At 30.8% G+C, this 15,131-nt stretch overlaps 1 protein-coding gene across 1 annotated transcript in view; it reads right to left on the reverse strand.

Annotated features, from left to right (window-relative positions):
- LOC148284324 (protein Wnt-4-like) overlaps nucleotides 1-14,929 on the reverse strand; it is a 202,672-nt gene extending 187,743 nt beyond the window's left edge. The window contains exons 1-2 of the mRNA XM_088241626.1: nucleotides 14,830-14,929; nucleotides 14,414-14,646 (exon numbers count right to left, since the gene is read on the reverse strand). Coding sequence (XP_088097752.1) covers nucleotides 14,414-14,490 — 77 coding nt within the window. The 5' untranslated portion in view covers nucleotides 14,491-14,646; nucleotides 14,830-14,929. The remainder of the gene's footprint in view (nucleotides 1-14,413; nucleotides 14,647-14,829) is intronic.
- Nucleotides 14,930-15,131: the final 202 nt, after the last annotated feature.

Raw genomic sequence — 15,131 nt, forward strand, 5'->3', positions numbered from 1 at the left:
TTTTAATATTTCAATTTTCATATTTTTACTGAAACTTAAATCCCACCAAGCCTTAATCACTCTTAAAAAAAAATAGGATACAATTTATAAAATAATTATACCTTGATAAAGAAGCTTGTGTCAAAAACAAAATTGTTTTATTCTTATTTCATCCAACATTTACATATGTCTAACCTTTCGATGTGTTTGAAATGTAAAAAAGGGAATATCTTTTTTTTTATCTCCCATTAAAGGCATATTTATTATTTTCATTTTTACCGTTTCTTTTATTTTTTTCTTATTTTATTAACATATTAAAGATCCTAATTTTAACAGGTACTTTTAATTCTCAGTTTTGACTTTTTAGATATAAATAGAAATTATTGATTTATTTTGTGCTATTTATATTTTTTTGTCTACCTTCTAAGTACTATTTTTTTAAAGCATCAAAACAAAATAATAAATGTTTATTATTTTATATGTGTACAAAATTACGTCTGTACTCTTTTACTTTTATTTGAATCTGAATTAAAACAAATGTCTGATCAAATGATAAAAAACGATAATTGAATACAATATTTAAGTTTGTCCAAATGTTTGTTGACAAAATACAGGATTTCACCCCCTCGGGAGTCACTAAGATTAACAAATTACAACAGGGATGGAGAATACCTTAAAGAAGGGATATAGAAGTCTCGGTATTTACAGGGCTTACGACCTGTCATTGGCAAGTGGCCACTTTACACACTGTGTAATATTCACTATTTTGCCTATGTTTGAATATCCATATTTCTTCAATTCTTCCATTTGTTGATTTTGTTTTTACTTCACTAAAACGCACGCAAAGTAGTTGGCAGCTGATAGAAATGCATGGAGGCTCTTTGTGGATACCATACGCTTCAACTAGGGAGCGGACATAGAATGATAATGATGATGAAGTAAATGTATATATAGTATTTCGTTCGTAGTTTGCTTAAATTTTAAAAGTTGTTATATTTATGTCTTAGCGTTTTCAATTTGGCTTTTTCAATTTCTTAATAATCAATAGTTGTTCTTACGTTTAGGTTGTTTTAGTTAAATATGTCGGTATGCATAAGGAACAAATTTCACCATGAATTAATTTATAAGTTGATTACTGACAGGTTTTAACTGTCAGAACTCAAAGTACAACTCGGCTAGGTTACGAAATTGTGTCGAGATAACGTAAAATCTTAGGTTCTTACCTAATTGTTTTGATTATAAACGGTTTTCAACGCCATGAAAATTTGAGCAGAGCTGTCACAACGATAACGCAAGCGACGCCATTTTTAAATGCGCTTTAGAGAGTTATCTTAAACGACGATTTAAAAGAGATTCACTTTTTTTTCTCTATAACCAGAGATTTTAAAATAGATTTTTAAACTTAAATGTGATTTAGCAGGACATATAACCGGATCAAGATTTACAAAGGGATGAAGAAAAACCCCTCAATAGTAAAAATATCATATTTCAGCTCGATTATTTATTTAAACACTTTATATACATAAACAATACATATACATATAAGGGCGGGCATATTGCTTTAGACAATTTCTTCCTACCTACCCAAACCGTTCAGTTTGAGAAAATTACAAGTATATGGACATATTGATTCTTACAATTTTATACAAAAATTAATAACGAAGATCAAAAAAAAAAATACATAAAAAAAATAACACTATTTTATGAAGAGGGGAGAGGGGATGGAAAGGAAAGAAAAAGGATAAAGGAACAACTTAAATATTTAGATAGTGACATTTCAATATTGAATGTAAATAAAGAAAGGGCGTCTCTTACATTAGTGGGTAGATTATTCCACAATCGAGCAACTACTACTGTGAAAAAGGAGGCAAGAAAACTAGAGCGATGAAAGGGTATTAAAGGGGTTCTCTCGTCAGTAGAACGAAGAGATATTCCGTGTTGTGATAGAGGTTCGAAGAGCTCTCTCAGATAAACTGGCGAAGTGGGATTATTTAAAATATTTTGAAGAAGTGGTAGAATTAGAACGTGTTTTTTATATAAAAGTTTTTTGTGTTTTTCTTTTTTAATTGGACAATTTTTTATTTTCAATGTACATATTTTTCTTTTTTTTCCATAGTAATAAGAGTTTTTATATGTTTATAGAATTAAAGAGATAAGATTATGTATATATATTAGGACTTAACCATAAGCACCTGCTGATGAACTGCATTTTATGCAGTTCAGTAGGGCTTGATAAATTATATGTTAATTTTTGTATGCTTTTAATAAATTAATTATTTTTTTTTATTTTAATGTGGATGTTTCATCTTTGCCTGATACTAAGCCAGTGTAGCGATATTTGGTTATGTGGTCGAATTTGCGATGATCAAAGATTTACAATAGATATATATGTATATATTAGGTGGGTAGTGAAATATCCAACCAGCTATATAACAAGTACAAAGTATATATAGTAATCAGGAAAAAAGAAATAAAAGCATTTAAATTAAACAGAAATGAAAAACATATCTAAGTTTGTTGCAACACAGAGCGAAAACATTTTTGAGAAGCGCATATAGAAGTCTAGGCATTTACAGGGTACACAACCTGTCATTGACTGGTTCAAGGGGCCACTTTACACACTGTGTAACATTCGCCATTCTGCCTACATTTGAATTTCCACATTTTTCAACCCTGCCATCTGCTTACTTTTATTTCTTTATTTAGTTTACAAACAATGAAAAATAATACTTGTTCTTCATCAATTACATGTAAACACTAATGAAATACCCATTAAAATAAAATTAACTATTTAAATTACTGAAATTGAAATTGATTTATTGTATAAATTAATTCATTTACATAAAATATATAATGTTCACAAGTAAACATAAATAAAATACTTAATATAATCCAGATTTCTTCTCTGTGGAGATATAACGATACATTTTTTTACACGAACCTATGACAGGCCATAAGCGCTGTAAATGCCTGGACTTTTATATCCCTTCTCAAAAATGTAAGCAAATTTAGATATCGATAACTCCATAGGGAGGAAATCCAGCCTGTCTACAAACATTTTAACATACTCAAAATATTGTTGATCATAAATATAGTATTTTTTTCTGCAATCCCAACAAAATACAAATATTTTTTATATATTATTCTTCTGTACGTGTGTAAGCTACTGGACTCCTTAACGACTGGACCGATTTTGATGAAATTTTTCTGGAGTGTTTGAGTGGGTCCCTCGAGATGGTTTAGATTCACAATTGGACCCGGTAGGTGGGTGGTGATATTGCACCCTTTTTTCATATTTTCCTTTGAGCAACAGCAAATCACACAATGACGAAACAAAAAGATTGACATGTAAAACTCAATGTCAAATGTCACTTAGTAAACAGTTTATTGAAAATACGTTCGCAGCTAATAGCAGGCAAACAACGTTCGGGCAGGACAATGTCTGTCGGGTGAAATAAAATCAAATGAGCTTGTCCAAATTTTTGTAGGCAAGGACTGGATTCAACCCCCTGGGGATCTGTCAATATTAACATATTACATCAGAGGTGTAGAATATTTAAGAGAAGATAATATAGAAGTCATTGGCATTGGCTGGTTTAAGTGGCCACTTAACACACTGTGTAACATTCACCATTCTGACTTTATTTGAACATCTATATTCCTTCGATTCTTCCATTTGTAGAGTTAAAGAGCTGAAACCTTTAGTGTTGCGGGTGAGATTCATACGATTGAATTATTTGACTTGCATACTAGGCAACGCCTGAAAATATTTTTTAATTTAAATACTTCTTCTTGGACCAGGTGGATTTATCAACACCCCTCAGGTCATAAGCCCTATGGATGCCTAGATTTCTATATTATCTTCTCTTAAATGTTCTTCATTGCTGTTGTAATATTTTAATATCAACAGCTCCGTAGGGGGTTGAATTCAGTCCATGTCTACAAAATTTTGGACAAACGCAAAACGTTATTGATCATTCCACCTGGTCCAAGAAGAAGTATGTATATAATTTAAAAATATTTTTAGGCTTCGCCTAGTATGCAGGTGAAATAATTCAATCATATGAATCTCACCCACAACAATAAAGGTTTCAGCTTTTTAACTTCACAAACGTCAACAGATGGGAGAATCGAAGGAATTTATATTATTTATATTTTTCTATTATAATTTTGTAATATTTTTGATTATTTTGAATATTGTTTTAATATGATAATAAATATTTTTGTGTTATATATTGAAGAGTCCCGACTTAACACGGAATTTTCTTACAAGTCGGCACTTAAAAAAACACAAAATTGTGTCTATGATAAAATTGTGTATTTTGTGCGTTAAATAAATAAATTAAATTAAATTTAGATGTTCAAATATAGGCAGAATGGTAAATGTTACACAGTGTGTAAAGTGGCCACTGAAACCAACTAATGACAGATCATACGCCTTGTGGATGCCTATACTTCTATATTTTCTTCTCTAAAATGTTCTTCACCTCTGTTGTAATATGTTAAATAAAATCATAGATTAGAACTGTGTGAAACTAAGGTAACAAGATGCTGTCCGATTTTAAGGTCTCACCGTATAATTAAAAAGGAACCAATGGGCGTGTTTCAATTTTAAAAACCCCTAAAAAACAATACGAATCCTGTACCAATTTGAACATTCCCAATGCTTATTATAACCTACTTTATTTGTACTTTTTCGAAATATCTTAAAGGGGCGTATATGGGCGTAGCTGTGTTAGCATTGTGGGTACCCAGTTAGCGTTTTTTCATAATTTATTTATAATTTAAAAAATCATATCTAGGACCTAAAGAGTGATAGGCAAACGCGTCAATCACAAAACTATGAGACATACGTATTTCCAGTCGATAAAAAAAATATTGGCATAAAAGAACAAAATAATAACTGGTTTAGCTCGATGTCTTAGGTCTTTCGTTTTTAAGAATATATTGTATACAATTAATATTGTTTTTCCCTTGTTTGTCTTTGCTAAATAGTTTTATTTTCTTTTTGTTCAGTTTCTTGCATTTATGTTTCTTCATGTAACTGTTGTAATTGGCTTAGGCTGTATATATAATAAATAAATAAATAAATAATGAATGAAAGAAAAATAATTTTCAGTTGTAAATAGTAAAGTGTGTAAATCAAAGTTAGAATAAATCCTGATGATGAGGTTGCAACCTCGAAACCGGTCAACACAAAGCTCAAAATTAATGTGGTTCAGACCAATTTATAAAAAAAATATGTGTAAAATGTCTTACAATGGGAAAAATATTTATTACATTAAAAATAGTTACAATATAATATGAAAATTAAAGTTTTTTTTTCATAACAGGGAAATGTCACGTTGTACGAATACTGATAAAAATATATGAAAAAAATCAGGATAATTAATTGTGTATTCGAAATCAATATGGATATTGTGCAGAAATATTTTCCTATATAACTTTTTTTTTTTAAAATAGGTCACCAAAAAAACACGACATATTTAGCATTGATAGTTGTGACGTCAAGATTCGTGACGATGTTCTATAAAAAATTTAATGGTTTGGAACAATTTTGAAAATGAACATGAATTGTGACGTATTAGGGGCGTGGCTAATGCAATAACCGTTTAGCGAGAATTCAAAAATGAAAAAAAAAATTTTTGCCATTAATAAGTAGTATTTTTTTTCTTTTACTGGCCAGTATTTCATAGACCCTTTTTTACTTCAAAAATGTAAAATATAAATCCTTTTTGCTATTTTTTTAAACTGAGTAAGTTACGTTTTTAAAATTGAAACTTATTTATTTATTTACTTAAGTTAGTTAATATTACATTGTATATTAACTAATATATTTACAATTATAACAAATACTTATTAAATATTTCTTACATAACTACATTATTACAATAAACATAACATTTTTTTTTTAAATCCGTAAGTTTTCCGTTTATTGCCACAGAGAGACAAATCATTTTTTGAGAAGGGAATATAGAAGTCTAGGCGTTTACAGGGCTTATAACCATACATGGGCTGATTTAAGTGGCTGCTTAAAAAACTGTGTAACTTTCACCATTTGGCCTATGTTTGATCTTACATATTTAAAAAAATAATATCTGTTGAAGAACCGAAAACAGGCTGGCGAATGTTACACAGTGTGCAAGTGGCCACTCAAACCAGCCAATGACGGATCATCAGACCTGTAAATACCTTAAAATATATGTTCCCTTAGCTCAAAGGCTCTCCATCTCCTTTGTAATATTATGTTATCTCAGAAAAAAACTATCCACATAGAAAAAGTCAGAAGTTAGTTCTATTTTATGTAGATCTTTAAGAGGGTTGGCGGAGTCTGGAAATTGTGATGAATAGGTATTTGAGCACTGTTTTTCTGACACTTTCTCGTAAATGCCTCCTTGATACTAGGCAAAAAAGGCAGTTGCACGTCGGAGTGATTTCGCTTAACTAAAATCGTTAAAATCAACGTTTTGCTGTCCTGTTTTTCACACCATAAAATTGAACCGATTTGGTTGTGTTTTTTTAAAGTAGTATTAGCATAAATTTTCTGTGTCAGTACTTTTCTGTTTTACAAAATTATGTATCATATTTGTACGTCTGAAGACGGCAGATAACTGGGACTTTTTTGGATTTTTAGATGGTTCTAGCTCCCATATGAAACAACTTATTAAGTCAAACTTTGAACCGGGTGGTGGTTCCGTGGTAGTATTGTGGGCTCAGGGGCCAAAGGTCCGAGATTAAAATCCCACTCTACCACAAGTTGATATCAATTTTTTTAGCACAAGTTATTTGCGATTTTTAGGAAATGGTCAGAAAATTTAAATACAAAATAAAATCTTAAGTATTACTTAAAAAAAAAAAAAACTATCGAGACATGATAAATATCTTAAGTGTGAAAAAAAAATACTGCTTCAGTGCCATAGTACATGGACAAAATACGGGAATAGAATACGTTTATATTAAAAAAAGTCAGACATTTCATTACGTAGTGCAGAACACACTTTGTATGGTTTCAAATGATTAATGAGATCAAGAAAGTATACCGACCCAGACTGTTGTAATAATTATTATATTTATGTGTTTATTATTTCAAAAACTGTGTCGGACGAATTAAGATCAGTTCCCTGTGTCAAATATAGCCAGAACCCTGGACGAATTTTTTCGACTCGATGGCTACTCTCAGATGAAAATCTTGAAAAAATAAAATCGAGTAATAATAAGTTGGTCTTGCAGTGTAGTAGTTGGCGCGTTCGCCTACCATTATTGACTTCCCGGGTTCGATTCTAGACAGGATTAACGTGAAATATGTTTTTAAAAGGTGGTATAAAAGGTTTCGAAGTTCATTGTTTTTCTGCCAAATTCCTCCCCGAAGCTGTGCGAAAAGGGCAATTAAATTTTAAAAAACAACTTTTCATTGTCCCGTTTTCCGCATCCCAAAACTGAAGTGTTTTTTTTTTTTAAGTTTCAGAATGAAATTTTCTGTGTCAGAAATTTTCCTTTTTCAAACCTATTTTTCATATTTGTATACCGCACGTTCAAATACGACAGATAAAACATGGAGTTTTTGTGGGTTTTAAAATGGTCCCAACTCCCATAGGAAAGAATTTATCGAATAATAAAAAAAAACAAGAGATCCGCCAATGGTAAATATATATAATATGTTTAAAAAAATCCCGCTCTAGTGCCATACTCTAGAGGGAAAATACGGGAATAAATTTGCAAGAAAAAAAAATCAGATCGCGTTTCCTCGCAAAACCGCAATATTTCACTGTCTTTGGACTGATACCTGAAGCGTAAAACTAACCACCTAACCACGTGCTACAGCTGATAATTTAGGTACGCCACATTTGATGATCCGATGGAGTGCGCTCTTCACTATCGGGTGCTGATATGAATATGATGATCTATTATCTAAAAAGACCTTTAAATTCAATTTGATCAAGCATATTTTAAGTTTTTCTAAATTTTTGTAGACAAGGACGTCCGTCGATGGAGAACATTTTTGACAGCGGATTATGAAAGTCTTGGTATTAACCGGGCTTTTTTATTGATTTAAACGTTCATGGGGCTTTTCCAAATGGATACATTAAAAATAATTTTCAAATACGTGGTTGTCATAAATTAAAGGAAAGCAAAATGGCGGCCTTTGCGGTGTCATGCTTAAGACACTTGACTCACACACGGAAGGTTCCGGATTCGAATCCCGGTGAGAACTCAAAAATCGAATGTGATTTTTCTCAAGGCTTTGTGTTTTGAGTTTTAATTTACTACTGTAATCGGGCCTCCTGGCCTGTTGTTGTGCAAAAAAATGAAAAGAAAATCAAAATAAACCTCAATAAATTTAGTGATAAACAAAATAATAAATATAACAATAAAAAACTTGATGAGGCCTTACGGGAAATTGGATACAAAAAATATGAAAAACACGCGGTAAAAGTTGGAGCTTTGAATTGTACGGCAAAGTTTCTTGAAAATGTACGAAAATCATGATGAATAATATTTTGAAAAAAACGCACAACCTTTGACGACGCCACTGGTTCATATAAACCAACCAATAATATGAGAGCTGCGAGGGATATCCAGTTTGCTTACCGTAAACGAACTAATCGGAAGAACTGACAGAGATTTCAAGTCAATTCAATTCAATTTGATTTATTTATTTTAAAAAATAACATATACATAATAAACTAAAATTTTAGGCGTCCATATTATGATAAGAAAAAAATACAATAAAGAGACTTTTTTCAAAGTAGTAGGAGAATCCTGCTCCGGAAAACACCTTCGGATACATGGAACAGATCAACATCCAGAGCGATGATGTTCAGCAGAGCGGTAGCCCTTCCAACAGGCAGGGTGCTGCTGTATATCGGAATATGAATCAATCCATGCTGACGCTGTCTTAGGTTATTATCAGGAACATACAAACCAATGCTTATCATAATCTCAGGATTATCGACCATACCGCGCAACAATCGATAAAAATGTGTAGTCAAATACACTTTCCTTCTAGTCTCTAAACTGTTGTAGCCAAGCATACCCTGAAGAAACTAGATCGAATAGAGCCAAGGATAATACCCGTTTTCTCTCATGTAGAGATATCTCAGAAACTTCTTTTGGATTTTCTCTATCATAAGAGAGTATTTCAGTTCATGTGGCCCCAAAATCATCCAGACACTCTCGACTTTACTTCGTACCAAGGAGTTGTAAAGAGTTCTCTAAGTGGGTATTTTCAAAAACCCTGGCAGTACGCCGAACGAATCCTTAAATTTTGTTCTTTTTATATTTATATTTTTATTTTATTTAGAAAACATACAGTCATGCATAATAAGTATTAAAAACAACAATTTTTCAATTTAAAAAGACCAATTAAGTTTTTATAAATTATGCTAAAGATATAAACATTAAATGTGACAAAAAAAAATAAAAAAGAATTTCAAGTGAGAAAAGAATAATTGTTAACATTTGCGTTTTCCATGGAGGTAATAAATAAAAATACCGAATGTACACTCCGAGCCATCTACGCACATACATGAACGCACATATAAAACATACACAAACATATACATTACATGCGGCACATATACATAGCATAAACCACTCAAGATGCACATATTATACAGCAACTATTCCAAATAATCGACCTCATGAAGAAATTTTCCGTACAAATGCAACGTGCAGTTAAAAATATCTACATCAATACTGAGTCCGTTATAATTTCTACAGGTACGTCTAATGAATGAATTCGAGGTATAATTGTTTTCACAAGTTGGTTCATAAAAAAGGGCATTTAATCTAGTATAGCGAAGAGGACAACGGAAACCAATATTTTGTAAAAGATACGGCGAATCAACTATATTATTGAGAATTTTGAAAAGAAAACTTAAATCACAACATCTTCCATGATTTACCACGGATTGCTTCTTTGTGATCATGAAATGTCAGGGTGCTCACAAATCTAATGCCCAGAAGAACCTCTGTCGTCACACGCGGAGTTATTTCAGAAAAAAAAATAATTTCAAAATCATAGCGCTGATAATAGCGCTGATAATAAAAAATGTTCGGCTTAGTTTGGTAGTCTTTTTAAGGAATATTTAAAAAAAAAAAACAATGAACTTCTTTATTTTCAGACTAACAAAATATAAATAAAAATGTAAGTGAGCACCTAAAGAATCTGATATTACAATATAAAATTAAAGACCCATGATTTATCATTGGTTGGTTCAAGTGACCATTTTACACAATGTATATCTTTAAATATCAATATTTTTTTTTTATTCCTCCATCTGTCTACACAAATCAACAACAAATACATACACACGTCTTGTGATCTATTCAGTGATATACACCTATGCAACACGAACGTTCTATGATTTAACAAAATATTTTCATTTTGGGTCAACTTTTGACGAGTTGTAAACAACTTAATGAGGAAAAAAAGTAATCTTGTGGTGGAGTGAGATTCGAGCCTCGGACCTCTGATCCGTTGGTCATTGACACTTCCACAAGACCGCGACCCGGTTATTAATGATTGACTGTCAAAATACAAACAAATCATTGTTTACAATGAATTCGGCATTTTTTATTTCTCCGAAAAATAATGAAACTATTGTGGTATATAATCGCCATGTTGATTCAACACATCACGCCATGATTCATGGGTTTTTAAACTCCTTAATGGGTTTCCGATGACAGGTTGTAATTAGAAAATATACCTATTTAAATCAGCGCGTAAAAATATACATGGTTTTTAAACGGTAAATGTTATTTGTCTCGTAGAAAAGAGAACCTTTTTTCTATCATATAAAAGGTTTTGAATTCGACGTGAAATGGTTGACGAGAAACAGTTATTTATTTTTAAATATTTTTTATTTAACATTTAATAATATTTCAAAAACACCTAAAATATGAGATTACTGAGACAGGCGGGTGCATATGGTGGTAAAAAAAATAAAACAATTAAACGTAATTATGCAGAAAGCAGCCAGCCATAGAAAAGTGATACTGAGATAATAGCACTTTTGTAAAAGAGTGAATAATTAAATCTACACAAAAGTCGGAATGTGTTTTACTTTGGCAAATAATAAATAATGTATGCATTCATTTTCTTTATGAAACATAAAAGAATTTGATTATGTATATGACCAGATAAAATTATTTGAATGACGATATCTAGTATTGAATGAAACTTCATACAAACTCTGAATGTATGAGGTGACATTAATTTTTATGACATTTTTACATCATGAAATTTTCGAAGGGTGATTATTACAGTTTTTTGTATAAAAGCAGCCTGATTGTTTTAAGCAGAACATAGAATTGACCTTTCTGAATTCAATAACGCAAATATCCCATTTTTTCAAAATTGTGGACTGGCTGCTTTCTGCATAACTGTGTTCAATTATTTTCCGAAACTAAAATTTAAAAAAACATTAGTAAAATAAATAAATTTATACATTAAAAAAATAAAATAATGAGAATGCACGAATTAAACTGTGATGACATATGCTATAAGCCCCTCTTTGAAAATTAAGTCCCCCTGTTTACAAACAATAATTTGATTTCTCTACAAAAGGGTTGCACATAGGATATAATTAGAATCTTAATCATTATTTGTTTTAATTTGCAATTTATAGAGCTAATTGCAAAAATCCTTTGTAAAAACTTGAGTACTAAGCACGATTAACTTTTTTTAAAAATGTTTTAAATCTTAAAATTGTGTATATGTGTGTTCTCTTATAATATTAGGTATATACACGAATAATATTTATCAATTGTTTAGCGCATACTATAAATCTTAAAGATATGTTTTTAAAAAAATCATTAAAAAGTTTACCTTTTCGGTTTTATTCTCAAAACATCCTCTTAATTATCATTCACAATTCCATTTTCTTTTCTTACTCATAAAGTGTCCATAAAGCTCACCTCTGGAATCATCTCCCAGCCACCACCAAAGATGTTTCTACGAAAGCTTTGTTTGACTCTTGTTTAGCTGTGATGTCACACTAGTCTACATACGATACAAGACTTGATATATCTCCTTTAGTTTTTTTAATGATGATATTGCATTCTTTGTAATCTTCAAATGTACATTTTAATACCGGATTTGGAAAAACAGTATAGCTATTCTGGATATTAATACGAACAACATTTATTCTTGCTACGCGAAGAATTAATGTGACGCCAATAGAGCAATAATTATGTAAAGAGAGCACGACGATATAACTTTCAACAATAAAGACAGAGACGCTGTTCTGTGGCCGGTGTTTTTGAGAAAATAGATTCAGTCGTTTGTTGGCAGTGATGAGAGGTGCACGCACGCACGTGAGATGACCGACGTATTTACGATGTTTTATTTTTTTTTTATTTTTTTTATTTATTTATTCACACTTATTATCAAAATACAATTCCATATTCACTTTGCCCAGCTAACAAGGGTACATACCCCGTTCCAAGCTAGGCAATTACATTTTAATATATTATAATACTTAACAAATTAATATAGAGCACAGACAAACAAAATATACACTTATTCGGATACACATTTTGATTCATATACATACAGACATACACACATATACACATATACACACATGTATATATAAATATACACATATATACACATGTACATACACACACACGTACATACACCCATGCGCATACACATACATACATTCATAAAAACATAGACAATTTATTTATGCGAAACTTCATGGTTGTCATCTATAAATATATATTTTTTAAATTATTCTTTATTTTTTATATTTTATTTTTGACATCCAGTAAGGTTCTCCAATCCGTGGCAAGCATCAACTTTTCTGACTCCCTACGACCAATGTCATGAAAGAGCGAGGTCAACACCTTCCGTAACTTGACAACACTCTCGTCTTTCCACGATTCTGGCAAAAGGTTATGGACCTTTTTGCCTACGTTATAGTGTTGTCTCGATGCCAGAACAGTGTTGACCCCTTCACTTAGTATCAGATCCCTATTAGAGTATCTTGTGTTATGGTTGTGGTTGACGCTTGGGTAAATGTCTCTCTTTATGTGTGTAACCACTACCGTTCTCAATATATACTGTTGAATAATATTCAGTACTCTGAATTCTTTGAAGAGCAAGTCACTTGGATAGCGAAATGTTTTTTTTAAGATGACTCGGATTAAAGATTTCTGTGCAATTGCTACAGGTTCATTATTTTGCTAAATTATATGCTTATATTTACGAATGATAGAAAATGAAATATTTAACAGTGTTTGTAAATGCTTTATTTTTTAATGTCAACATTGGAATATTCCATTTTTAGCTTGCAGTAATACGATGTTCATCCCCACGCGCAAAGAAATTATTTACCAGTCGTTTAAGAGTTAAATCACACATAAAGAAACAAATCATCTTAGTCTTCCTTAATCTCTCCTCTTTTCCTCTCCCTTAATTAAACATATATGTATGTATAATGTTAGTGTAAAATATGTATAGTATTTAAATAATAAACACATGTATAATATTTATATAATACACACATGGCAAATATTAAAAGCAGTTAAAAGGAGTAAACTTTACTAATTTTTCATTTACAGAAAAAAAAACTGGTTAACTTTAACAGTAATCTTAACATATAATTTATCTTTTTTCTTATCTTTAAATCATTAGGGGGTATCTTAAAAGCGCATTAAGAAAATTTAATAACTCCTAAGGTCATGTGTATATTTTTATACCTAACTTATAAAAGTATGCAAGATTTTATCAGTTTCGCTGAGTTCGCACTGAATTGAGATGGCGAAAATATATTTAAAGTTATTTTTTAAATAATACAGGATATTTTGTTCAATTTTAAAATACGAAAACACACCTGTAATTTCAACTGATTTATATTAAATAGACAATATTTATAATAAAAGTTTTTTTCCAATACGAAAAAATGCATAAATAATTTAGTAAAAATAAATAACATGTAACATTCATTTTAAAAAATTGCTTGCTTGGATGATACCTTTAAAGATCAACAAATAAAGTTTAGTATATTAAAACAAAAAAGTGTTCACCTTTTTGTATTGATAATATTATCAAGGGTATTTATTATTTTTTAGCTTTTGTTTTAAACAAATTGATTAAAACCGTTTTTTATTAGTTAAAGTTATAATTGAACCCTAATGGATTATAATAAATGTATAGAATCACTAGTTTCATCAATCGCCATTATATTTTGTTTAAAAGAAATTACTTTTTTAATAAGTGTTATATTTTGAATTTATAAAGCTTTTTACTCTCTTTTCAAACATATTTTTTAGTGTTACAAACTTTTGGCGGTATTCCTGGATTCACATAAACAAATGAGCGAAGCCATGAAGGTACTTATTAGAGATTATTATGTGTGCTGAATCATATGGAACTTCAAAGGAGTCTTTGAAGTTCGTAATAAAATAAATAAAAGGCACTTACCACCAACTTCCGAACGTAATTTTGACCAGGATCAGAGAGACGAATATAAAGGCGGGTAAATGGCCGGTTTTAGCCATTTTAAAACTTCCAAAACCTCCGACAACTCAAAATCCAACTGTCAAAGTTACCACATAACAAAAAAAAACACTTCGAAAAGTTTAAAAAATGCAAAAAACCATGGTAAAAAAACAACCAAACTTTTATTTTTCAAATTTATTCACTCACAATAATTTCTACAATAAAAATGGCCACAAATTAAAACACAAATAAAATAAATAAAACGTTTTGAAAAACACAAATTTTCACAAAATAATAATAAAATATTCACAAAAGCACAACACAAAAAAAGTAAAGTAAGGTGGTAAAATTTTAAATTATAATCAAATTAATTGCTGGAGAAAATAAAATTTCCAAACATTTTTTTCCCGTGGGAAATCGTAAAGTTTAAGCTGAATTTCCGTAAGTTGCGATCCGCGTCAGGACACGAGATACCACTCTGAATTTCCATACCCGACTGCCAGCTTTGATCAACATGCGTTATGTTTAGTCTTTGATCCGCGGGGAGCAAACGCGAGATGGTAAAAAGCCCGCTTACGCAGCGGGGTAAATGCTCTCGAAAGCTCTGCCTTTCGTGGCTCTATCACTGAAACGTTTTTCTGCGCCCGCTCCTAGCTTAATGGAATATTATTCTAGCGGGATAAGGTACCCACATACTTTC

The sequence above is a fragment of the Micrasema longulum genome, unplaced genomic scaffold (assembly GCF_059751315.1).
Source record: "Micrasema longulum isolate JH-2025_06_02 unplaced genomic scaffold, ASM5975131v1 h1tg000131l, whole genome shotgun sequence".
NCBI classification, from domain to species: Eukaryota; Metazoa; Arthropoda; class Insecta; order Trichoptera; family Brachycentridae; genus Micrasema; species Micrasema longulum.